Source organism: Loxodonta africana, chromosome 22 (genome assembly GCF_030014295.1).
Source record: "Loxodonta africana isolate mLoxAfr1 chromosome 22, mLoxAfr1.hap2, whole genome shotgun sequence".
NCBI lineage: Eukaryota > Metazoa > Chordata > Mammalia > Proboscidea > Elephantidae > Loxodonta > Loxodonta africana.
This window is the reverse complement of record NC_087363.1, coordinates 42,533,312-42,559,489: the sequence shown is the minus strand read 5'-3', so window position 1 is coordinate 42,559,489 and position 26,178 is coordinate 42,533,312. Positions and strand designations below refer to the sequence as shown.

General features: G+C 46.3%; 1 protein-coding gene across 1 annotated transcript; it reads left to right on the top strand.

Annotated features, from left to right (window-relative positions):
* Nucleotides 1-514: 514 nt before the first annotated feature.
* Nucleotides 515-25,188, top strand: CPNE9 (copine family member 9). The gene is made up of 21 exons (XM_064274954.1): nt 515-582; nt 1,104-1,144; nt 1,265-1,311; nt 1,405-1,508; nt 2,005-2,041; nt 2,265-2,267; nt 2,470-2,546; nt 6,794-6,857; nt 6,981-7,084; nt 7,340-7,444; nt 9,048-9,089; nt 9,420-9,495; nt 9,600-9,653; nt 10,068-10,129; nt 11,219-11,265; nt 12,304-12,485; nt 12,758-12,885; nt 21,912-22,014; nt 22,674-22,731; nt 23,146-23,219; nt 25,003-25,188. The coding sequence occupies exons 1-21, from the start codon at nt 515-517 to the stop codon at nt 25,186-25,188; spliced, it is 1,662 nt and encodes a 553-aa protein (XP_064131024.1).
* The last annotated feature ends 990 nt before the right edge of the window (nt 25,189-26,178 follow it).

Here is a 26,178-nt window from a genome sequence, read left to right as displayed (position 1 = left end):
AGCCACAGAGATGTTGAGTAACTTGCCAAGGTCACACAGCTAAAAAAAAAACGTGTAACTCTTCAGAGGCTAGGCAGGCTGGGAGTGGGAGGGGAGGCAGCAGATTGTAGAGCCAGTGGCTCAGGAAGGGGGAGGACCCCGACACTCATCAGGCGCCCCAAATGTACCAGCACAGCAGACAACATCTGTGGCCGTGGGATTCAGTACCTGGTAGAGTTGCAAGGGGTGGACTCTCCCAAGGTGTGAATTGGGGTGTGGGGTCTAGGTAAGGTTCCCGGCCGGCTTGATACTGCTCCAATGGGGCGGGGGCCGCCTGCAGGGCCAGGCGGGGCTATGCTGTCATCTGGAGCCTCTGCTGCCTGGCGGCCACACTCCGGGCGCGAGCGGCGGGAACGCAAGCAGGGCTGCAGGGAGTGCAGCCGCCGCCGCCGCCGCCGTCGCTGCACATGGGCCGGTTTCACCGCCGCCGCTCCTAGCCCCCGGCGGCCTCGGTCTCGCAGCCTCCGGACCAGCCATGTCTCTCAACGGAATCTCCGAGCGCAGCGTCCCGGCCACCAAGATTGAAATCACCGTATCCTGCCGGTGAGCGGGCCGTGCCGGGGAGGGCTTAGGCTCTGCTCCAGCCTCAGCTGGCCCCGGGCTCGGCAGAGAAAGGGTCTGGACCCCAGGGGAAAGGCACCTGGGACCGGAAAATCGTAGCTGAGGAGCCATCGGCAGGGTAGAGGAGGGGGTCTCCTTGATTGAGCCCCCACCCCACAAAAGAGGGTTGAGCCTGTGGGCTCAAGGAGTAGATCGTGGGGATTCAGAAGGACCTGTGCCCCAGGAGGACAAAGTTCTGGGGCGACCCCCCTGTCTTTGGCTCTTGAAGGCAGTGTGAACGCGTACACGTCCCATCCGCAGAGAAACGGTTCTGGGTTGATATTTCCGGCGCTGTCCATGGTACTGACAGCGCGGACCACCGGCGAAGCGTAGGGAGAGGGAGCCGGGACCGGAGGGTACGACTTGAACCTCTCGCGTCCGCCAGGTGCCTGACTTAGGACAGGGTCGAGGAGCTGAGCTCCGAGTAACCCACCCTCTATCCGTCTGTCTGTCGGTTTCTCTAGGAACCTGCTGGACCTCGACACCTTCTCCAAGTCCGACCCGAGTAGGCAGCCCCAAGGCTGGGAGGGGGAACTAGGGGTCCGGGAGCGGCGGAGGGGCAGGGAAATGAGGAACGGGTACGGGCCGACCTGATGTCGTTCCCTCCCCCCGTCCGCACCCGCAGTGGTGGTGCTTTACACGCAAAGCCGGGCCAGCCAGGAGTGGCGGGAGGTGAGTCCCAGAGCCCCCTCCCAGCCCAGCTCTGCCCCCGGAAATCGCCTGACCCTGCAGATCCCCGCGCTGACCCTCCGCCTCCCTGCCCAGTTCGGACGGACCGAGGTGATCGACAACACGCTGAACCCAGACTTCCTGCGCAAATTCGTCCTCGACTATTTCTTTGAGGAAAAGCAAAACCTACGCTTCGATGTGTGAGGCCCCGCCCAGAGTTCTGGCCCGGCCCGGCCCCCGACCTGGAGCCGCCCAGGGTTCTGCCTCGGCCCCACCCCTGCCTCCCCTCCCGTCTGGCTCCTCCCCGGGCCCAGCTGGGTCCCACTCTGAATGGCTCCACTCGTCTTATCCCCGCCCCCAAGTCTACCTCGGCCCCGCCCTTAGATCAGACCCCATCCAGTTCACTCCCCAGGCCTGGCCCGGCCCACAACTCAGCTACCTAATTTAGCTCCGCCTCCGTCTAGGCCCCTCCCCCGATATGGCCCAGCCCCCATCGCTTCCCCTTACTTGGCCTTGCCTGACCCTCTCTGACCCTGACCCCTGCCTCAAACAAGATCCTGGATGAAATTCAGGACCAAGGCCTCTTCTCCCGCCACCCACAATTTTGACCTGAATTCGGAGCCCGACCCCTTTCAGCCTCTCTCCCACCCGGCCCGGCGCCCACCCCACACCCAACAGGCTCCACTCTCTTCCCAGGTACAACGTTGACTCCAAAACCAACATCTCCAAACCGGTAAGCAAGCGTCCCCTCGCGGGCTGGCCAGGCACACAGGAGGCGCTCAAATGTATTAAAGGACCCCCATTAGAACCCCTTCTACCGCATGATCCCAACCCCATCATTCTCCGGCACCGAACCCACCCTCCCGGCCCTCCACTCCTGCCCAGGCCTCAGTTTCCCACCTGCGCCTCTTACTCACTGCTCCTCTTCCTTCCTCGGCCGCCGCTGGGACCCACAGAAGGTGAGGCTAGGCGGGGCTGGGCGGCGCTGGGGTGGGCCTTGGACTGATGGTGAGACCCGGAAGAGGAGCACGTGCAGGCTGTGGATCGTCCCACCGCCTCGGAACCTCCCTGGCAGTGTGCAGCAGCAGCACCCCCAGAGCTGGGCTTAGACTGTGAGCCCCCAGTCCCTCCTGGTCTCTCTGACTCCGTGTCCCCGCGCAGGATTTCCTGGGACAAACGTTTCTGGCCCTGGGAGAGGTGATCGGAGGCCAGGGCAGCCGCGTAGAGAGACCCCTCACGTAAGCCAAATGGGAAGGGGTGTGGGGAGGCGGGCACCTCCAAATTCTCCCTCCCAAGGACACTACAAACTGAGAGCCATAGGCTGGGATTTCCCCTTGTCAGGGGCCCTCGCTGCTCCCATCACCTCAAGTCTAATCGCCAGGACTCTACCCAAGTCACTCTCAGGCCTGACATGTCCACACTCTCCCAAAAAAACCCAGTACCATGGAGTCGATTCCCACTCTACTCACTCTTTTTCTAAGTCTGATTCAACCTTTGAAGTCCACTTCCAAGCCCCTCTCCTCTGAGATACTTTCTCTAACTAAATCACGCCCTCCGAAGTTCCTATCACATCCACTCATTAAATACTTATTACCATGTTTTGTATGCAATGCCCTGTGCTAGGCACCAGGGACTCATCCATTTCACAAATACAGTACTACCGGACACAGACTCTTTCTTGTCAGCCACTGTTCAAGGGGGTGGGTTGCAGTGGTGAACAAAACAAAGGTTCCTGCCCTCAGGGAGCTTATACTCTGGCAGGGGGAGAGAGGCAATACAAAAGAGACAAATAACTGAATTGCGTAATATACTAAAAGGCATTAAGTGCTGTGTGGAAAAAAAGGCACCGTAGAGCAGCATTAAAGGGTATTGGTTGGGACTGCAATATTGAATAGGGTGGCCAAGTAGGCCTGATGGAGAGGTCACTTTTGAGCAACGACCTGAAAGAGGTGAGGGAGTGAGCCAAGCAGGTATCTGGAGGAAGAGTGTTCCAAGCAGAGGAAACTGCCAGTGCAAAAGCCTGGTGCCTTCAAAGAACAGAAAGGAGGCCAGTGTGGCTGGAGCAGAGTGAGCAAGGGGGAGAGTAGGGGGAGATGAGGTTGGACACTTAACAGGGGCTCAGGTAGGCCTCTATAAGGACTTTAGCTTTTGTTCTGAAATGAGATGGCAGCCATTGGAGGGTTCTGAGCAGAAGAGCGATATCATCTGACTTACGCTTTCGAAGGATGATGTTGGCTGCTGGGTTGAGAATAAACCTTGAGTCACCAAAGGTAGAAGCAGAGAGCCAATTGGAAGTCTTTACAGTAATCTAGGTGAGAGATCATGGTGGCTTGGACCAGGGTGGAGAGATGTGGATCCATTTTAGATATATTTTGAAGGTGGAGCCAACAGATTTCCTGACAGATTGAATATGGATGTGGGAGGAAGAGAGAAGTCAAGAATGCTACCAAGGTCTTTGGAAGAAAAGAGTTGCTACCAACTGAGATGGTAAAGAACTGAAGGAAGAATAGGTTGGGGAAAGAAGGATCCAATCAGCAGTTCAGTCCTGACATGTTGCATTTCATACGTGTTATTAGACATCTAAGGGGAGATGTCAAACAGCTTGGAAATCACAATAGGATACATGAGTCTTAGATACTGTACTAAGGAATGACTAGAAAAGAGAAGAAAGAAGACGAAAGACTGAGACTCCAAGAGGAAGAGCTAGAAAAGGAGACTGACTGAAAAGGAGCAATTAATGAACTAGGAGGAGAACCAAGAGAAGGTGGTGATGTCCTGGAAGCAAAGTAAAGAAAGTCTATCAAGGAGTAGAGAGTGGCCAAGCATGTAGAATGCTGCTGCAGGTCAAGTAGGGTGAGGGCTGAGAACTGGCCATGGGGTTTAGCATGACAGAGGTCACAGGTAACTCTGACAAGTATAGTTTTGAAGGAGAGGTGAGGTGGAAGTCTGATTGAAGAGGCTTAAAAAAGAATAGGAGAAGAGGAATTGGAGTTAGGGATTTTTCAAGGAGTTTTTTTATAAAGAGAAGAAAAATGGAGTAGTGGCTGGAGGGAAGAAGTGCGGTCAAAAATTGTTTGTTTTTTTTAATATGAGGAATAGTTCATTTTTCTCAAAAAATTATACCATGTTTGTATATTGATAGGAAAGACCCAGTAGAAACTGAAAATTTGATGTAAGAAAAAGAGAGAGAATTGCTAGACTGATGTATTTAAGCAGGCTAGAATATGTGGAATGTAGTGCCTAGTGGAGGAACAGATAAGCACATGGCCAGTTCATCTATAGTAATGGAGGTAAGGGCAGAGTGTGTGGGTGAAGATACTGGTGGTAGAATAGGTGTGGTGGTGGGGCCTGTGTAATTCCCTTCTGGTTGCTTCCATTTTCTTAGTGAAGTAGGGAACAAGGTCATCAGCTGAGAGTGAGGATTGAGGTCTTGAGATTTTGAGGAAAGAGGAGTGAAACCACCATCTAGCAGAGCTGGAGAGCGAATGGGCTGGGAATTATACAGTATTCAAGACCCTCTTGAGGTTGTGGTCATGCATTTAAAATGGGACCAGTGGGCACTATTGTGTTTTTCTCTGATGTGTTCAGCTGTATGGGTGCAGTATGGATTATGCAGAGAGTTGGATTTAACTAGGGCTGTGGTTCTGCCAAACTAGTATGTCGAAGTGGGTGAAGGGCAAGGAAAAAGAGGCAGGATGTAAGTGAATGATTATTATAATCATTGACTGGAATTCAGACTTGGTAAGGAGGTGAGGGAGGACATCAAGGAGGGGAAGGACAGTGAGAAGGCAGTAGAATCAATGACTTAGTGGTTCCGGATGTGCAGGCGAACAGTCCCTGTCCTCATCACATTCTTTTTATTTATTATTTTAATTTCTCACTCAAAAATTTATACACATATTGTTTTGTGACATTGGTTGCAATCCCCACAATGTGACAACATGCTCCCCCTCTCCACCCTGGGTTCCCTGTGGCCATTCATCCAGTTCCTGTCCCTTCCTGCTTTCTCCTCTTGCTTTGGGGCAGGAGTTTCCCATTTGGTCTCGTATATTTGATTGAACTAAGAAGCACGCTCCTCACGTATGTTATTTTTTGTTTTATAGGCCTGTCTAATCTTTGTCTGAAAAGTAGGCTTCTGCAGTGGTTTCAGTTGCGAGTTGGCAGAATGTCTGGGGGCCATAGGCTCGGGGGTTGCTCCAGTCTCTGTCAGACTAGTAAATCTGGTCTTTTTTTTTTTGTGAATTTGAATTCTGTTCTACCTGTTTCTCCTGTTCTGTCCGGAACTCTCTGTTGTGATCCCTGTCAGAGCAGTTGGTGGTGGTAGCCAGGCACCATCTAGCTCTTCTGGGTTCAGGCTGGTGGAGTCTCTGGATCATGTGGTCCTTTAGTCCTTTGGGCTAATATTTTCCTTGTGTCTTTGGTTTTCTTCATTCTCCTTTGCTCCAGATGGGATTCACTCTGTCTTTTTAAATTGCAGAGTCAGATACCGAAGGAGTCAAAGAAAGAGTTCAATATTCTCATTTTGAAGAATGGGAAAGCCACATAGCCATTAGAGCCAGGACTTGAATCCAGGACCTTCCTTACCTAGCTTTCTCTCTGCCACACTTTAGATCCTTTGGGGAATGAGATCCTTCAGGCCCTATCAGCAAGGTCCCTGACTGCTTGGAGATCCAAGGAAAATTGGGGTGGAGTCCTTGTATTCACCCTGCAAGCCCATGGAAGTCTCTCTTCTAGGGTCAGGAAAAGAGAAGGCTTTCCTTATCTTTTTTTTAATCTCACTTTTTATAGCCTTGAAAAAAACATAGCAGCTTTGATCTAACATGTTATCCCTGTTGCCCCTGGGTCTGGACAGAAATTCCCCTCTCCCATTCTATAATGCTACATCACACTCCACATGCCTATTAGCTTTTACATCCCACCTCTCCCTGGAAGCTCCCTGAAGGCAGGGTCCTTGGCCAATTTATACCTATGTCCTCTGAGCCTAGCACAATGTCTGGCGCATAGTAGATACCAGGGCCTGCTTTGAGAAATACAACCACCTTTATACCTAAAAAACTTACAAATTGCTTTCCTTCCATGTATTCATTTAAACCTCCTCACGGTCTCTAGAGGTGGGCATGATTCCCATTTCATGGAAGAGAAACTAAAGCCCAAAAGGGGGAAGTAACTTGCCCAGGGTCACACAGATTGGAAATCACAAAATCCACCCTGAGTCCACTGACTGTAAGTTCCATGTCTTTCCCTCGCTACCACTGGGAGATGTCTGCCTACACTTGCCTAACTCCTTCCTACCAGACTACAGATGCTTACCCTAGTCAAAGTCAGTCCCTTCCTTACCAGGACCCAACCAGGACAGAAGGGGACACACTCAGAGGGCTGTCAGTAAATAATGGTGCATTGATTCCCCAGGAAAACCCCTATGGACCAACCCAGTCCTAGCTGGCTACTCTAACCTCTCTTACCAAGAGACCTTTTCTGCTTTCAGGGGTGTACCAGGCAAGAAATGTGGGACCATCTTGCTGACTGCAGAAGAGCTTAGCAACTGTCGGGTTAGTAGGTGCCACACATTAGATCCAAGAGACTCCTGTCCCTTTGCCCCAAATTCTCTTTAGTGGGATGACTGAAGTCTATGGGTAAGTTGGATGTCAATAGTCTGACCTCATCCACTTCAGGACATTGCCACCATGCAGCTGTGTGCCAACAAGCTCGACAAGAAGGACTTTTTTGGGAAGTCAGACCCCTTCCTTGTGTTCTATAGGAGCAATGAAGATGGCACGTGAGTCACTGCTCCCTCTCCCCCTGCCCCATGACCATGGGCCCATCAGTGCTCTTAGGCTGGGTTAGGGGCACCACCTTGGGATCCACCAGGACCTGAGCTTAGAATTTACTCAAGGCAGCACAAAATATATGCTTAACAAGTAGGGGAATCCCAGAGTATCCATTCACTAAATACTGTCTGTCTCTGGGCAAGTTCTGTCTCTGAGCTCAGTCCTACCCTAAGGCAGGTCCCAGTCTTCTTGCTCCTGTCCAGGTTCACCATCTGCCACAAGACAGAGGTTGTGAAAAACACGCTGAACCCTGTGTGGCAGCCCTTCAGCATCCCTGTGCGGGCACTGTGCAATGGAGACTATGACAGGTCTGCTTCAGCATAAGCTGGGGGGTAAGGGGACGAGGTTACAAGAGTGGGATTCCTGGGTCCCAGAATAATGGCAGCGGTGTCTAACAGTGTTGGAGGGTTCTCAGTGAGACAGGGTTCTAGATAAGGAGATGGGTGGATGGGGAGGCAGATGGATATCCACATAGATGGATAGGTGGATTATCCACAGAGGGATGGGTGGATGGATGGATGGATGGATTATCCGTGGATGGATGGATGGATAGATAAGCAGATGGGTAAATGAAACAGAAAATAAGCAAATTTATGGGCAGATACATCCATACATGGATGGATGAAAGGATGAATAGATGGATAGATAGAAGGGCAACTGGATGATAAACTGGTGAACAGATGAATGGGTATGTAGACGGGTATATAAGAGGATTGGTGGGTGGATGCAGGGGGAAATGAATGAATGGATAGGTGGACTGATGGGTAGATTAGTGCATGGAAAGATGACAGATGAAGGATAGATGAATAGATGATCTGATGAGTGAATAAGTAGATGAATAGATACATGAAAGTTTGGTGGGCAGATGAATGAATGAAAAAGCAGACGGATAGGTGGAATGACAGGAGGATTGATGGGTAGACAGATGAAAGGATGGTAAATGAATGGATGGATTAGTGGATGAATGAGTTGATGGATGGGTGTAAAGTATATGGATAAGTTAACCATAAATGAACCAATAAATGGGCAGCATGTAGATGGGTGGATAGGTGGGTGGGTGGGTGGAAGGATGGATGTGCACACAGACAAATGAGTAGATGAATGGTTAGGCAGATGAACAGATGATAAGATGAACAGATGTCAGATGGTCGGGTTTTTTGATTGGATAGATGGATGGACAGACATATAGATGGATGCGTGTATATCAATAAGTAAGTGAATTGGTGGATTCACTTGGGTTAAGTGGGTGGATAATTAGATGGTTTAAAAGGTAATTGAATTGTCAAATGTATGGTTAAATGGGTGAGTAAATGGAGAGATAGATGGTGGATAGACTGACACATAGACAGATGGATATATGGAATAACATATATAGTAGTTAAGAACAAGGACTTTGGAATCAGGTTGTCCAAGCTTAAATCTCAGCTCATCAGTTACTAGCTATGGACCTTAGCCAATTTACTTTTCTTTTTGTACCTCAGTTTCCTTATCCAAAAATAAGATAATAATAGTACTTACTTTATAAGGTGGTTGTTAAATTAAATGAGACAATATGTGTAAAGTGCTGAGAACAATGCCTTGAATACAGTAAGACTCCATAAGTAGTAAAAGTAGTAGTAATAGTGGTAGGAATCAACTCTATACTAACTTATTGGTTGTTTGTTTAATAGTGGTAATGATAGCAATAGTAGTGATAATAGTGGTAGTGGTAGTAGATGGTTGAATACATGCATTGACTGATGAATAAATGGATAGGACAAATGGATGGACGGAGATAGGTTAGAAAATTAATAGGTTGATGGAAGGGCAGATGGGTGGATGGAATAAGATGACTTGTATACGGCTAAGCAGGTGGGATGCCTCTGGAATTTATCATACACACAACCAGCCTGTTTATCTTCTGTGTTTCAGAACTGTGAAGATTGATGTGTACGACTGGGACCGGGACGGAAGGTGGAACTGCCCCACATATTTCCCTCTCCTGTACTTAACCCAAACAATCCCTTTTAATATGTAGTACATTCAAAGGAACCCAGGCGAGGGTGATAATAGCTATCCCCATTTTGCAGATGCCAGGACCTTGGGTACACCTGACTCCTCTGTTGTCTCTCTGGTGTACTGTCTCTCCCCTTTTCTTCCCCTTATCTTGGCCCCTCTTCTGGCTGAAGCCCCAGTACCCTGCAGCTGGAGAAGGGGCAAGGGATAAGGGGAATAAAGACTGGGTTCGGGGCTGGTTTCAAACCAGCAGCAGCTACTGTTCATTCATGCCTGGCCTCATTGCAGCCATGATTTTATCGGTGAGTTCACCACCAGCTACCGGGAGCTGAGCAAGGCCCAGAACCAGTTCACGGTTTATGAGGTGAGAGCTCCAGCCCTACCCAGGTTACCCATGCCCATCCCCGAATACACAGTCTGCAGCTCCCTTCCTCAGTTTCCACCTTCACAGTTATCTTCCTCCTTTAGGTACTTAACCCTCGGAAGAAGTGTAAGAAGAAGAAATATGTCAACTCAGGAACTGTGAGTGCTTCCTGGAGCTCTGGCCCTCTCTGAATCCTTCTGTTTCCAAGCCCACTGAAATAGCATGATAAATGTTGTGGGTGGGGGAAGGCAGTGGGCATAGATTACTTGGATACAGCCTTAGTGTTAGACACAGGTGGTGCTATTTGGTTCTTTTGTGACTTTTACTTTTTTGCAGAATAAAAAGAACCCTAAGTTGTATTTCCCAATTTAATATGCTTTTGGAAATCCAAATATGTTTCTGACAGCTTCCCTTTTTTCCCCTTTAAGAAACTGTAAGATGGGACAGGGTGGGGATGGAAATCATGTACCTCCCATCATATGCCTCTCTCCGAAGCTCTACAATGCCTCTCTCCCTTCTGCCACTCCCACTTCCCTTTCCCAAGTGCCAGGGCTGCCTCTCCTGTCCCACAGGTGACACTGCTGTCCTTCTCTGTGGATTCTGAATTCACTTTTGTCGACTACATCAAGGGCGGGTGAGTCATAGGCCAAGCTCGGGGCTGAAAGCCCAGCAATGAGTTATTCTCACTTTGAAGCCTCAGTTTTCTTATTTATGAATGGTGAGCATCCAATGAGATCAGGGAGGTACACTCTGGAACATTTGGTAAACTGTGAAGTTCTGTGTAAACTATAAAGTATTGCCACTCTTGGCTTTCTTCACAGAGCTACCTTACATTCCTAGCTTCCAGTCCTCTCATCCACCATCCCCAGTAAGATGCCAAACCCATGATCTTCAACAGTGGCCCCAGTAACTTGGCTGGGGCCCAGAAAAAAAGCTATGTCCAAGCAAGAGGGAAAGGCTAAAAGAGAAAGAAAAGCCAAGCCAGACTACAGGGGACACTCACTCCAGTTGGCTGAGTGGAGGCAGGCAGACCTGGAAAGGCACTCTGCTTCTCTAAGCCTCAGTTTTCTCCTCTGTAAAGTGTGGGTATTAATTACTATTTCAAGGCTATAGGAAGGGTTAGATTAAATTAAATATAATACACTTGGCACACCAAACAAAAAAACCAAACCCATTGCCATTGAGTTGATTCCGACTCATAGTGACTGTATAGTATAGAGTAGAACTGCCATATAGTTTCCAAGGAGTAGCTGGAGGATTTGAATTACCGACCTTTTGGTTAGCAGCCACCTCTTAACCACTACGCCACTGGGGCTCCACTTGGCACACAAAACCAAAAAAAACCAAACCCATTGCCATCAAGTCGATTCCGACTCATAGCGACCCTATAGGACTGAGTAGAACTGCCCCACAGAGTTTCCAAGGAGCACGTGGTGGATTCAAACTGCCAGCCTTTTGGTTAGCAGCCATAACGCTTAACCACTACACCACCAGGGTTAGTAGGCATTTAATACTCTGCCACCCAAAGTCAATGAACCAGCAGCATCAGTATCACTTGGAAGTTTGTTAGAAATGCAGAATGTTAGGCTCCACCAGCCCATAAGAATCAGAATTTGTATTTTAATAAGATATCCAGGTGATTCACATGCACAAAAATGTTTGAGAAATACTGGTTTAATAAGTATTAGTCCCTTACTTCTTGACTCATCTACTTCTCTAACAGGACACAGCTGAACTTCACAGTAGCTATTGACTTCACAGCTTCCAATGGTGAGGCATGGATGGGGGAACAGAGTTACAAGGGAGTCATTAGGAATTGGCTGGATCCTTGCCTGAGGAAAAGTCCACCTAGCCAGGAAGCCCAGCCCTTAGGCACATCCCAGTCAGGCTGGTGCTGGGGTAGGGGTTTTGGGGGAGATAAGGGTGGGCATGGGGTATAGGAAAATAGATGGGTAGACAGATAACAGAAGGTTGAAAGAATAGAGGGCTCAATAGGTGGATGAGTAAATAGACCAATGGCAGTAAATGGAGGTGTAAGGAAAGATGGATAGGTGAATGGGTGGTGAATGATGAATGGACGGGTATAATGATGAATAAACAGGGTAGGTAGATGGATGGGTGAGTGAGTACAGTAATCTGGACCAGTGGATGCATGGATGGGTAGGTGGGTAGACAAATGGACAGATATTTAAGTTGTTGAAAGAATGGATAAGTAGATGGGGGAATGGATGAATGGACAGGTGGATGGATCTATATGAGGAAAGACAGGTGAGCGAATGCTTGGAATGGATAGGGATGGATAGATGGCTGAATGGATAAAAGAATAAAAATGGACAAGTGGATGGATGGATGGATGGATGGATGGATGGATGGATGGATGGATGGATGGGGGGGTGGGTGGGTGGGGGGGGTGGGTGGGTGGGGGGGTGGGTGGGTGGGGGTGTGGGTGGATGGATGGATGGATGGATGGATGGATGGATGGATGGATGGATGGATGGATGGATGGACAGTTAAATAATAGAATGGAGAGGTAGATGGATAGAGATAGATAAGTAGTAAATCGAAAGACGGCTGTATGGCCGAGTGAATGAATGGGTGGATGTATATGTGGGTAGTTGGATAAATGGATGGATAGATATAGGGATGGGTGAGTAGACATATGGGTAAGTGAACAGATTGATAGGTGAAATAATGAGGGAACAGATGGATAGAGGCTGGATGAATGGAAAGGTAGATGGATGCATGCAAGGATAGGAAGGTGAATAGATGGATAAAGCAGGTGACCATGGGGCTCCTGTGTTCCTATAGGGAATCCCCTGCAGCCTACCTCCCTACACTACATGAGTCCCTACCAGCTCAGCGCCTATGCCATGGCCCTCAAGGCAGTGGGAGAGATTATCCAAGACTATGACAGCGACAAGCTCTTCCCAGCCTACGGCTTTGGGGCCAAGCTGCCCCCAGAAGGAAGGATCTCCCACCAGTTCCCCCTGGTATGGGATGGTTCAGAGCCTGTACTCCGTGCCCTGGCATGTAGCCCACCCAAGTTGATGAATTTCCTCTATTTACATTTCTTCGAAGGGTCAAGGACCTGCAAAAGAGCAGGAAGCTATGAGAGGGTGGCAGAGCAGGGAAGGGAACAGGGCTGGGGTTTGGAGGGGAGCCTGAAAGGGGGTGATGGGAAAAGGAAGGAGTGAGCTGGGATCAGAGCACTCCTAGGTGTACCCTGCATGGGCTCAGCCTGGCAGGGTATCTTCCCTGACAGAACAACAACGATGAGGACCCTAACTGTGCGGGCATTGAGGGAGTGCTGGAGAGCTACTTCCAGAGCCTGCGCACAGTGCAGCTCTACGGACCCACCTACTTTGCTCCTGTCATCAACCAGGTGGCCAGGTAAGGGAGCTGCCTGGGGTTGGGGGAGAATCAGGGCATCCAGACAGGAGGCTGACTCCCCAAGGGTAGTTAGGACCACTCTTGGGTGAACTTAATCTTTGGGGAGGAGGTGAAAGTTTCAGTATTGGTCAGGCCCTAGAACAAAGAGGTTACATAAATCCTTATTCTGGGGCAGAGAGAGTACCAACAGACTACCCCAACCCCAATTCCTGGGAATGACTGCCCAGGCCTCAAGTTTGGGTGAAAGAGAGAAGGGCCTATAGAACACTGATTAAGGCATAAGCTTTGGTATCAGACCTGGCTGTGATCCTGGGCAGAGGTGGAACCAAGGTATGGCAGGTAAGGTGCATGCCCTGGGTGCTGCTTGAGGAGGGATGCTAATGGACAGTTTGTATTGGCCATCCCAGTTTACATCACCAGGTGTGACACATGATTCAGCAATTTAAAACTAATTGCCATAGACGCAACTTTCCGTAGAGAGGCCCCTGCCTGGCTCCACCACTTATTGCCCTTGTGACCTTAAGCAATTTAGCCTCTCTAAGCCTCTAACTCATCCCTGTAAAATGGGTGTAATAATTTATAACGATAGCACCTTCTTTACAGGATTACTGGGAGGTTAAATTTAGATAACAATATAAGAGTTACTAGCACAGTGCCTGGCCGTAGTAAGTGCTTAATAAATGATAGATTACAAAATAGAAGTTAACTTTCCAAATTTTCAGAAGGAAAATACAGAAAGCAAAGAAAATCCACATCATATATAAAATAATTTTTTTAAAAAACAAAGGTATTAAAAATGTGACATAAAATAAAATGACAGAACTAAAACCAAACATATATCAAGAAACACAAATGAGAAAAGCTCACCTGTTACAAGGATTCTCTCACTGCATTAAAAAAAAAAAAAAGTAAACCCACTCACTATAGGTTTTGAATAGAAGTGGCCCAGCTAAAACAAAGTAGTCAAGAAGGCTTGAAAATAAAAAGATGCAGAAAAAAAAAAAAAAAAAATTTCATTTGAAGGATTGCAGGGAAATTCATATGCTCACAGACTTCCTTTTTCCCTAACAAAGACGTATTTTCTAATTCATAATCAGGATGATTGTTTCTTTAATTATAAAAGTAACATAACATCTCTATAGAAAATTTGAAGGATGAAGAAATGAAATAAGGAGGCGGGGCCAAGATAGTGGAATAGCCAGACGCTTCCTGTGATCCCTTTTACAACAAAGACCGGAAAAAACAAGTGAAACAATTACATTTATGACAAGCTAGGAGCTCTGAACATCAAAGGCAAAGTTACAAAACGGACTGAGTGGCAGGGGGAGGGAGAGACAGTTCAGAAGCAGAGGAGTTGCCAGATCTGAATCGTTGGGATCCCTCAGGCACCATTCCCAGGAGCGGCTGCGGCAGGCTGGTAGTAGCATTCTGCTACAGTTTCCTCAGGGAGAAGCAGCCAGCCGCACAGCCAATTCACACCTCCAGAACCAGAGAAGAGCCGCACTCTCAGCAAAAGCTAAGTACTTGCATATATTTTATTGGGCCCCCAGCCCCCAAGCCAGCTTCAGGGGCTGTTGATCTCCCTGAGCCTGAGATAGGTCCTATTAAGTACCCTGAGCCATCCTCCTGGTCTTGGAGTAGGAATAAACTCACAAATGAGGGAAAAGATAATTTGCCAGCTCCACTAATCGGGGAGCCCAGGAAAGAAGCGGCTCCTGTCCAGGCATAAACGGACTGTGGACTTCAAATACCTTTTCCCCCTGTATGGTCCTTTGTGGGCCTATTTCAGGAGAATAGGCCCTTGTTGGCAGACTGCAACCATTTCAGCTATTTGGTAAAGAGGTGGGTGTTTGATATTTGACACCGCTTTGCCTATAAAGCAGGGTCCTCACCTACCTACATCAGGGGCATAAGGACTGGTGGCTCCACTCAGGTAACCCAGCCACCTGTGACAGGGGCCCAAGGATTACTGGTACCTCCCAGTCCTTACAACCAAAAGCATTGGGTGCCCAAGGTCCGTCTGCAGAACCCACCTACCTGTACACCCTAGGGAACAGGGACATGCTTTCCTCACAGACATCCAGGGTACGGTTCTCAGCTGCCTGCCTTGTTCAGAGCATGACCCCCTCCTGCAACCAGATACCGGTACCTATACCAATCACCCCTGCCCCTCTAAGACTGTAGGACAGAGCCTGTACCACACATTTGATCAGCTACCTGGACACCTGAGCTGAATTCATACAAGAAAAGTGAATGGATTCCTAGACCAATATACCTGATAACAGCTCTAGCCATCTGATGACAGAACGTCAAAGCTTCAAAGGTGAAAATAATCAGGCTAGCTCACTCAAGCAACCCATTTAGGCATATCAAAACAAAACAAACAATAAGCCAGGATACAGTAAGCAAACATAAAATTAATACAATAACTTATAGATGGCTTGGCAACAACAGTCAATATCAAGTCACATAAAGAAACAGACCATGATTGCCTCAACAAGCTCTCAAAACAAAGAATCAATAGATCTTCTGGATGAATGTGCCTTCCTGGAATTACTGGATGCAGAATTCAAAAGATTAATATATAGTATTCTTCAAGATATCAGGAACAAGATTAGGAAGGAGATCAGGCAATACATAGAACAAGTCAAAGAACACACAGATAAAGTAGTTGAAGAAATTAAAAAGGTTATTCAAGAACATAATGAAAAATTTAATAAGCTGCAAGAATCCATAGACAGCAATCAGAAATTCAGAAGATTAACACTAAAATTACAGAATTAGACAATTCAGTAGAAAGTCAAAGGAGCAGAATTCAGCAAGTAGAAGACAGAATTGGTGAGCTTGAAGATAAAACACTTGGCACCAATATATTTGAAGAAAAATTAGATAAAAGAATTTAAAAAAATGAAGAAACCTTAAGAATCATGTGGGACTACATCAAGAGAAATAACCTACAAGTGATTGGAGTACAAGGACAGGGAGGGAGAGCAGAAAATACAGAGAGAATTGTTGAAGATTTGTTGGCAGAAAACTTCCCTGATATCATGAAAGATGAGAAGATTTCTATCCAAGATGCTCATCAAACTCCACATAAAGTAGATTTTAAAAGAAAGTCACCAAGACATATTATAATCAAACTTGCCAAAACCAAAGATAAAGAGAAAATTTTAAGAGCAGCTAGGGATAAACAAAAAGTCACCTACAAAGAAGAGCCAATAAGAATAAGCTCAGACTACTCAGCAGAAAGCATGCAGGCAAAAAGGCAATGGGATAACTTATATAAAGCACTGAAGGAAAAAAATTGCCAGCCAAGAATCATATAGCCAGAAAAACTGTCTCTCAAATATGAAGGTGAAATTAGGACATTTCCACATAAAAAGAAGTTTAGGGAATTCACAAAAACCAAACCAAAACCATAAAAAATACTAAAGGGAGTTCTTTGCTTAGAAGATCAATAATATCAGGTATCAACCCGAGACTAGAACAGTAGGACAGAGCAATTAGAGGTCAACGCAGACAGGGAAATCACAAAAATAAATCAAGACTTAAAAAGCCCTCAAAACAGGGAAACAGCAATGTCATTATATAAAAGAAGACAACATTAAAACTATAAAGAGGGACTAAGAAATGTAGTCATAGATCTTTCATATGGAGTGGAAGACAAGGCAATATAAAGAAATAAAAGTTAGGTTTAAACTTAGAAAAATAGGTGTAAATATTAAGGTAACCACAAAGGAGACTAACTATCCGACTCATCAAAATAAAAAACGAGAAAAAAATAGAGACTCAGCATAAACAAAATCAACAATGAATAAGAGGAAAAGACAATATATAAACTACTCGGCACAAAAAACTAAGTGGGAAAAAGAAACTGTCAACAACACACACAAAAAAACATCAAAATGACAGCACTAAACTCATACGTATCTATAATTACACTGAATGTAAATGGACTAAATGCACCAATAAAGAGGCAGAAACTGACAGAGTGGATAAAAAAACACGATCCATCTACATGCTGCCTACAAGAGACACACCTTAGAGACACAAACAAACTAAAACTCAAAGGATGGAAAAAAACATATCAAGCAAACAACAATCAAAAAAGAGCAGGAGTGGCAGCATTAATTTCTGACAAAATAGACTTTAAAGTTAAATCAACCACAAAGGACAAAGAAGGACACTGTATAATGATTCAAGGGACAATATACCAGGAGAATATAACCATATTAAATATTTATGCACCCAATGACAGGGCTGCAACATATATAAAACAAACTCTTAACAGCATTGAAAAGTGAGATACACAGCTCCACAATTATAGTAGGAGACTTCAGCACATGACTTTCGGTGAAGGACAGGACATCCAGAAAGAAGCTCAATAAAGACATGGAAGATCTAAATGCCACAATCAACCAACTTGACCTCATAGACATATACAGAACACTCCACCCAACAGCAGCCAAGCATACTTTCTTTTCTAGTGCACATGGAACATTCTCTAGAATAGACCATATATTAAGTCATAAAGCAAGCCTCAGCAGAATCCAAAACACTGAAATATGACAAAGCATCTTCTCTGACCATAAGGCCATAAAAGTAGAAATCAATAACAGAAAAAACAGGGAAAATAAATCAAACCCTTGGAAACTAAACAATACCCTGCTCAAAAAATACTGGGTTATAGAAGACATTAAGGATGAAATAAAGAAATTCATAGAATCCAATGAGAATGAAAACACCTTCCTATCAGAACCTTTGGGAGACAGCAAAAGCAGTGCTCAGCGGTCAATTTATATCAATAAATGCACACGTACCAAAAGAAGAAAGGGCCAAAATCAAAGAATTATCCCTACAACTTGAACAAATAGAGAGCAACAAAAGAAACTCTCAGGTACCAGAAGAAAGCAAATAATAAAAATTACAGCAGCATTAAATGAAATAGAAAACAGAAAAACAATTTAAAGAGTTAACAAGACCAAAAGCTGGTTCTTTGAAAAAATTAACAAAATTGATAAACCATTGGCCAATCTGACAAGAGAAATGAAATAAATCACCCAGACTACTGCCTGTGGGAATGGTGGATATATATAGTTCCTGAAAGTGTTTTTCCTATGCATCCATAATTACAAATTACATATAACATTTCACTACTGCTTTTTTCACGTAATATTGGAGCCTGAACATTTTTGTTGTTGTTACACAGACTCCTTAAATATTATCTTGGGCAAGTAGAGATTCATCTATTCATTCAGTTAGTAAACATTCAATAAAGGGGCAAGATAGCGTGAGTGTGGGCCCTGGAACCAGACTAGCTAAGTTGAAATCTTGGTTCTGCTATTCATTAACTGGTTGTGTGAGTCTTAAATTCTCTGTGCCTCAGCTTCCTTATTTGCCAAATGGAGGCTAATAATAATAATATTATATACATCATAGAGCTGTGAGGATTGACTAACTTAATATATGTCAAGCACTTAGAACAGTGCCTGCACTTTGTAAGCGCTTTTGGTGTTAGCTATTGCTGTTACTATAATTATCGTTGTTACTATTCAAAGGGCATCGGCTATGTGCTCAGTTCTCTACTGGGGCACTGGAGGCTCACAGATGAATTAGATCTAGTCCTGCCCTTGGGAGCTCCCAACTTGGTGCAGGAGACAGAAATATAAATAAATCATTACCTTCTGTAGGCCAGAGTTTCCCAGACTTTCCAGCAAGTTGCCCATCAGCAAAGGCAAGTGATTGCATCCCTGGGGGAGCCTGGGGGCACAGCCCAAAGCAGCCAGCCTGTAAATGTCTTTGAAGTCTCCATATTTTACCTTAAAAATGCATGCAAATTTTTCACATTCTTCTCAGATTGCATCCATGTTTGCTTTAATTTTTAAAAAGACATTTTTAGTGTACTTGCAGTCATCTAGCTTTATCCACCAGATCATGGAGTAGGATGGATGCTCCAAGTTTATCCTGTGGCCTTGGGCCACCCTTGGCACACACACTGGTACCCTCAGGGTATGAGAGCCCATTTGGAGAAGCAGACAGCCCACCATGCTGGGTGGCATCCTATGGGGTTGAGGTTAGAAGAGGGGTGAGGGTGTAACCTAGCCTGAGAGACCCAAGGCAGGCCTACCGGAAGAACTGTGTCTTAAGGGTGAGCTAGACTTTATCAGAGTGGGACACAGTAGGCCTGTAGAAAGGACAGCATGTGAAAAGCACAGAGGTATAAGGAGACAAGGTTAGAAAACATCGAACAGTTTAATATGACCAGAGTGTGCAGTGTATGTAGAAGAGTATGCAGACAGCAGGAGGAAGTGGAAAGTGATGGGATCAAGAGCTTCAGCCTTAGGCTCAGTTGGTCAAGCAGGGTCTTGAATCCCAGCTTCACCGCTACTTGGAGGTGCTACTTAACTTCTCTGAGCCTCAATTTTCTCATTTTCAAAAAAGGGACCTACCTCATAGAATTTGGTGAGGATTAAAGTAGATCATGTATGTCAAATGCACAACTGTGATTTTGATGATCACAAAGGACTCTTGCCTACCATCCAACAGCCAGGTGGGCACAGACTGGCCTCACTCAGCCAGTCATTATCTCCTCAGCCAATTTATAGGTCTAAATGGGCTTGGGAATGCCAGGTATCTACAGGGAGCCAAAGATGTACCTCCCATCCTCCAAAACCCTTCCACGCCTCCCATTGTCCCTAGCCCTCAAATCCCTTCATGAGTTAGCTCTTGCTCACCACTCCAACCTCATCTCTCTTCTGTAGTTCTACATGCTAGAACACACTATGAGAGTATCGGTTTGCACATGCCATTCCCTCTCTCTGGAATACCTTTCCCTTTACTTTTCCATCCCATATTGTCCCCTGGCTAATTCCTACTCATTTTTCAGGTCTTAGGTTAGATATCACTCCCTGAAAGCCGTAACCTCTTCTGAATGCTCAGCACATAGCAGGTGTGCAGTGACTATTTGTGAAACAAGGGAATGACAGGAGAAGGTACCAGCCCAGGCCTATGAGGAGCTGGAAGCCAGAATTCAGGAAGGGAGTAGGGTCTGCTAAGGAGGATCATGACTGACTCCCACCCTGGATCTGGGCAAACTGAGCCAGTACCCATTGCTAGGGGATTGATGCCAACTCATGGCAACCCCACGTGTATCAGAGTACTCCATCAGGTGTTCAATGGCTGTGATTTTATGGAAGTATATCAGCAGGCCTTTCTTCCATAGAGCTGCTGGGCAGATTCAAACTGCCAACCTTTTGGTTAGTAGCTGAGCAAAAACTGTGTGCCACCCAGGGACCATAGCTATTTGAGTTCTCCACTTTCATCATTTCTTTCCTCTGATTTTTTTTATGTTAGGCTAAAGTACCAGCAAGTACTATTGCTGACTCCATCCCAGTGCTATTCAATAGAACTTTCTGCATTGGTAGAAATGCTCTGTATCTGTGCTGTCCAATATGGTAGCCACTATCACATATGATATAAGCACTTCAAATATAGCTAGAGTGAGGAATTGATTGTTTAATTTTATTTAATTTTAATTTAAATAGCCACAAGGGAGGACTGGGGAGTTACTGCTAAATGGTTTGAGTTTCTGTCTGGGGTGATAAAAAATAATAATACATATAATTTAACAATTTTTAAATTAAAATAAGTAAAATAAAAGCTTGTTTTTAACTTGTTAAAAAATTTAATAGCTACATGTGTAAATAAAAACCAGTTGCTGACAAGTTAATTCTGACTCATGGTGACCCTATGTGTGTCAGAGTAGAGCAGTGCTCCATAGGGTTTTCAATGGCTGATTTTTCAGAAGTAGATCGCCAGGCCTTTCTTCTGAGGTGCCTGTGGGTAGACTCAAACCTCTGACCTTTGGGTTAGCAGCCATGCACAGTAACAGTTTGCACTACCCAGGTAAAAAAACCAAAAACCAAACCCAGTGCCATCAAGTCGATTCCGACTCATAGCGACCCTGTAAGACAGAGTAGAACTGCCCCATCGAGTTTCCAAGGAGCGCCTGGTAGATTTGAACTGCCGACCCTTTGGTTAGTAGCCGTAGCACTTACCCACTACGCCACCAGGGTTTCCATTACCCAGGTACTGTGTGTAAATAGCCACACATAAAACCACATGTAAAATAACAGGACTGGACTCAATGACTTCTGAAGTCTTTTTCAGATGGAAATATCTTGGACTTAAAGACTGATGGTGAGAGAAGGGTAAGGAGCTCTGGGAGCAGCTGTTAGGCCAGCTGAGGGAGGACTGCAGAGGACCCAGCAATTCAGGCAGGGGGATGTGGATGGAAGAAGGTAGAGCCAAGAGAGAAGAAATAGGAGGCAGAGGGAAAGAAGGGAGCCTTCAGCCTTTGCTCTTGTTCTTGTATGACCATAAATATCTTCATAAAAAAAAAAAAACATCTTCATAGGGGCTGGCAAATCCCTGTGTGGTCTGGCCCCCGCCCACCCTTCAGCCTCATGGTTCAATCTGCTTCCCCGGCTTTCTGGCTCCCAACGGGGTGGGCCCCTTTCAGTCCAACACAGAATGTTTGCATATGTTGTTTCCTCTGCCTAGAGGGGTCCCCTCTTCACTTAGTTCCGTCCTTCACCCTCAGACACGACTTCCTTAAAGAAGCCTTCACTGGCTTCTGGACTAGGTCAGGATGCCCTGTTATACACTGCCATTGCACTGTGCCCTTCCCCATCACAGTATTCATCACAACACTCATTTTACACTTATTTGTGTGATTCTTGATGTCTGCCTCCCCCAACTGGGCTAGGACGGATTTTTTTTCTCATCATGTATCTCCAGTGCCTGATACAGTGCCTACCATATGGTAAGTGCTCAATAAACATAACTGGTCGGATGGCAGGCAGGAGTGGGCAGCCAGGTCTGGTGAAGGAGCATGGACTTCAGAAGCCCCAGTCATTGCCTGCAGCTCACACACTGGCCATGAAAGCATTGGGCTGTTGGGGGCGGGGGGGTCCCTTGGCCTCTCTAGGCTTTCAGCTGGAGTCTGATCTTGCCCTCTCACCTAGGGCTGCAGCCAAGATCTCTGATGGTTCCCAGTACTATGTCCTGCTCATCATCACCGATGGGGTCATCTCTGACATGACGCAGACTAAGGAGGCCATTGTCAGCGTGAGTCTGAGGAGAAGGGCTTGGCAGAGAGGGAACTATGAAGGGAAAAAAAAAACAACAACTGTGAGGGGTCTAAGATTTTACCCTACTTGCAAGTTAACAAGTTAGCCTGCCACAGTTTTATAGATTCTGGAAAAAGACACAACGAGACTCCTGGATCAGAGACAAAGGACTTTGTTATTCACAGCAACAGCAGTAGCCAGACTATCAGCATTTGCTCTGATTCTTTAAGTATCCATGTCCACAGGATGATGGGCCAGGTGACACCTGCATAGGTAGTGGGCTGCATTACAGGGCTGCATTACAGCAAGTATGCCTGTCCTTTATTCCAGGAGACAATTTGTTTGGTAATTATTACACTGGACAGTGAACAAAGCTGCCTTTTGCTCCAGAGGAAGACACTGTATCTTTCAAACCTGTTTGCTACACAAACGCTGTTGAAAAGATCAAAGTCTGGAACAAAGGGAGTCAGGGCCTCGGCCAAAACAAAACAAAACAAAACCCACTGCTGTAGACTCGATTCTGACTGATAGCAACCCTACAGGGCCTCACTCGGCTAGATGTGCAGAAAAGTGAGAGACCCATGGAGAACTGTTTTTCAAAGTTACCTGTCTTGTTATGGCTACTTGCCTCAACCATTCACTTTCTCTGTCTCACAGGCCTCTTCCCTGCCTATGTCTATCATCATTGTTGGTGTGGGACCAGCCATGTTTGAGGGTAAGTAGGCTGCAGTGGGGGTGTTCATGAGTGGGACCAAAAACTTGGGAGAACAGGGATAGGTCTCCCAATGGAAAAGGAACCAGGGAGGTGAAAAACAGGGAAACCTAGACCTTCCTCACAGAAAAGACAGGATGGATACCCCTATAGGAACTTGGTGAAGTCACAGACCTCCCTAACCTAGTTTCCTCATCATAACCAAGACTGATGATACTAACACTTCCTTTCTGAGGTTCCTGGGAGAATGAGATGTGTGGGAAAGCATAATAACATCATCACAATGCCTAATATCTGTAGGACTTTGATGCAACCATTAGGCATTCTCACGATGACTCTGAAGGGAGATATGAGGGAGAGGGGTGGCAGGAGTTGGGATGGAAGTAGTCAATCAGCTGAGAGGTGTCTTATCTGCAGCAATGGAAGAATTGGACGGTGATGACGTGCGCGTGTCCTCTAGGGGACGCTACGCAGAGCGGGACATCGTTCAGGTAGACCTGGCCTGGGAGAGGAGTTCATGGAGATGAAAGGCATGGTGGGAAGGAGAGGCTAAGTTGGGAGCCACTTTCCCTTACTGACTTCTCAGTCACCTTTCTCCCCTTCACTTTTCAATCCTTCCTGCATTCACTGAACAAATTCTCTTTGTGAAACCAGAAAGTTGCTGCAGCCATTGTGGATTCTTGGTAAAGGAGGTACCCAAGGTCCCTGCCATCTAGTGGGGCAATGAACAATAAACAAATCATCACACAGATAAACATCTTATTAGACTGAGGTACATGCTGTAGAGGAATAGCAGATGCCACTATGAAAGGGGACCTGACTTTGATAGGACAGTCAGGCAAGGTTTCTATGAGGAAATGACATTAGAGCTGAGACCTGAAGGATGAATAGGAGGGTACCAGCTTAGAGGCAGAGGAACAGCACAGGAGAAAGCCCTGGCTTAGACGCTTAGAAGAATTGCCCCAGTCAAAGAAAAGGCAGGAAGCCAGGGTGGCAGGGCCACAGTGAACAAGGGGTAGAGGGAGCCAAAGCCTTGCAGGTGACGGTCAAGATTTGGGGTTTGTTCTAAAAACATTGGAAAGTTCTTGAAGGACTTTACATAGGGGAGTTAGATGGCCAGACTGGTATTTTAAGAGGATCTCTCTGGCTGCTGCTTGGAGGGCAGACCGTAGCAGGGCAAGACAGAAGGCAGGTAGACCTGTTAGTGAGGAAGCCTTTGAAGTAGTAAAGGTAAGATGACAGGGATCTAGACCAGGGCAGAAACAGTGGGGATGGAGAGAAATCAAAGTTTCAAAAGATATTTAAGAAAAATAATTTACAAGAGTTGGTGATTTAATTAGATGGTGGGGGGTGAAGGAGGCATCACGGATGACTCAGTTTTCTAATATAAGCAACTGGGTGAGTGATGATTCCACTTACTGGGATGGGAAAGGCTGGAGGAGCAGCAGATTTGGCAGAAAGAGCTAGAATTTGGTTTTGAACACACTGGGCTTGAGGTATGTGTAAGGCAAATGAATGGAGACATGATACGGGCAGTCTGATATGTGGTTCTGGACCTTAAAATTAAGGCCAAGGATAGATATATAAATTTGGGAGTCATGAAGGAACAGTTTGTAAAGTCAAGAAAGTGTATGAAATCACCCAGGAAAAGAGTTGAGAGAGAGAAAGGACTAGGTTTAGCAACCAGGGAGATCTGGAGAAATGGAGGGGAAGGAAGAGGAGAGCATCCAGAAAGGTAGGGGAAGAACCAGAAAAGTGTAGTGTCAAGAGTGTGGTGTGTCAGGGAGGATTATAGCCAAATGTAATGGAAACCTAAAGAGAAACCAAGCAAGACGGTGCCAATACTGTTGTCCACTGAAGTGATTAAGCAACACGGGGCTGTCGATTACATCGGCAAGAGCAGTTTCAGTAGAGTGTAGAGCCGTACTGGAGTGGGGTGAGGGTGAATACCAAACCCAAACCAAACCCACTGCCGTCGAGGTGATTTCAACTCATAACAACCCAGTAGGACAGAGGAGAACTGCCTCATAGGGCTTTCAAACCCATAACCTTTACAGAAGCAGATTTCTACATCTTTCTCCTATAGAGCAGCTAGTGGGTTCAAGTCACCAAGCTTTTGATTAGCAGCCGAAAGTTAAAAAGAAAAAAGGAAGAAAGAAAGGGGGACAGCAAATGTAGAAAACTGTCCAGAAGAGAGAAAACCTTCTCTCTATTCCCACCCCTACTCCCCTCTCTCCCTGCCACCCACACCTGCCTTTTCTGTGCCTGTCCCAGTTCGTCCCATTCCGAGACTATGTTGACCGGTCAGGCAACCAGGTGCTGAGCATGGCCCGGCTGGCCAAGGATGTGCTGGCTGAGATCCCAGAGCAGCTGCTGTCCTACATGCGGACCAGGGACATCCAGCCTCGGCCCCCAGCCCCTACAAACCCCAGCGCAACCCCGATTCCAGAGCAGCCCTGAGAAGCCCAGATATCCAATGCCTAGCAGTCTATCTGCCTGCTCACCCATTGCTTCTGCTGAAAGCCAGAGGGACCTGGAGCCCTGGACCTAGCCAGCTTGGAGGATTAGTGCTGGCTGGCCGACCACCCTACCCTGTCACCCACAGAAGGGCTAGGCGCTACCACCACCCCCCTGCCTTCATGCCAATAATAAAGCTGATCTTTAGTCCATCTCTGTCTCATGAGTCTTGGGGCTTCTGCCAGGGCCCCAGGGCCTGGGGCCACACCAAGAAAGGGAGGGAGGGAGCAAGGATGGCTTCAGCAAGGACTCATCTCCATCCTACCCCACAGTCATCCAATCACGTCTTTCTACATTCTTCAAACACTTGCAGAAAAGATAAGTGAAACTTTGTGTGTCTCTGTACATTTTTTTCTGAGGAGACAGGACCACAGCTTTCATCAGACTCTCAGAGGGGTTCCTGACCTCCAAAGGGGTCCACTGTAAGATGACTGTATGACTCTGCTCTGATCCATTTATTCTGAGTTTTCTGAATGAAGATTTAAAAAAAAAAGTTTTCTTTGAGCATTTACAACATATCGGACACTGTTAAGTGATTTACAATCATCATCTCATTTAATCCTCACAACAATCCTGTGAGGTAGGTAACATGTATTATCCCTATTTCACATATAAGCAAACTGAGGCTCAGAGAAGTGAAGTCACTTTTTCTCAATAGAACTCATCAGTTTGACTCCAGAGCCTAAGATCTTAACCTGCATCCTGGCATCCAAGTTCTCTGAAGCCCCGAAGAACTGACAACAGAGTTTTTGTGCTCCATTTTATAAATAAGGAACTTGAGATAGAAGAAAAACAACTTGCCCAAGTTCACATAGTCAGGAAGTAACCCAGTCACATTCAAACCAGCTCTGTTGGTTCTGACACCATCTTCCAAGCAGCATATTGCATTTCGCCGCCAACCCGCAGGTTTCTAATACCTGAATCCCATCAGTT

What these genes read in the sequence shown, in the direction of transcription:
- CPNE9 (XM_064274954.1), top strand. Translation starts at nt 515, where the DNA reads ATGTCTCTCAACGGAATCTCCGAGCGCAGCGTCCCGGCCACCAAGATT. An exon ending in AAGAGCTTAGCAACTGTCGG is followed by an intron (nt 6,858 to 6,980) that starts GTTAGTAGGTGC and finishes CATCCACTTCAG; the next exon opens with GACATTGCCACCATGCAGCT. An exon ending in AATATGTCAACTCAGGAACT is followed by an intron (nt 9,654 to 10,067) that starts GTGAGTGCTTCC and finishes CCTGTCCCACAG; the next exon opens with GTGACACTGCTGTCCTTCTC.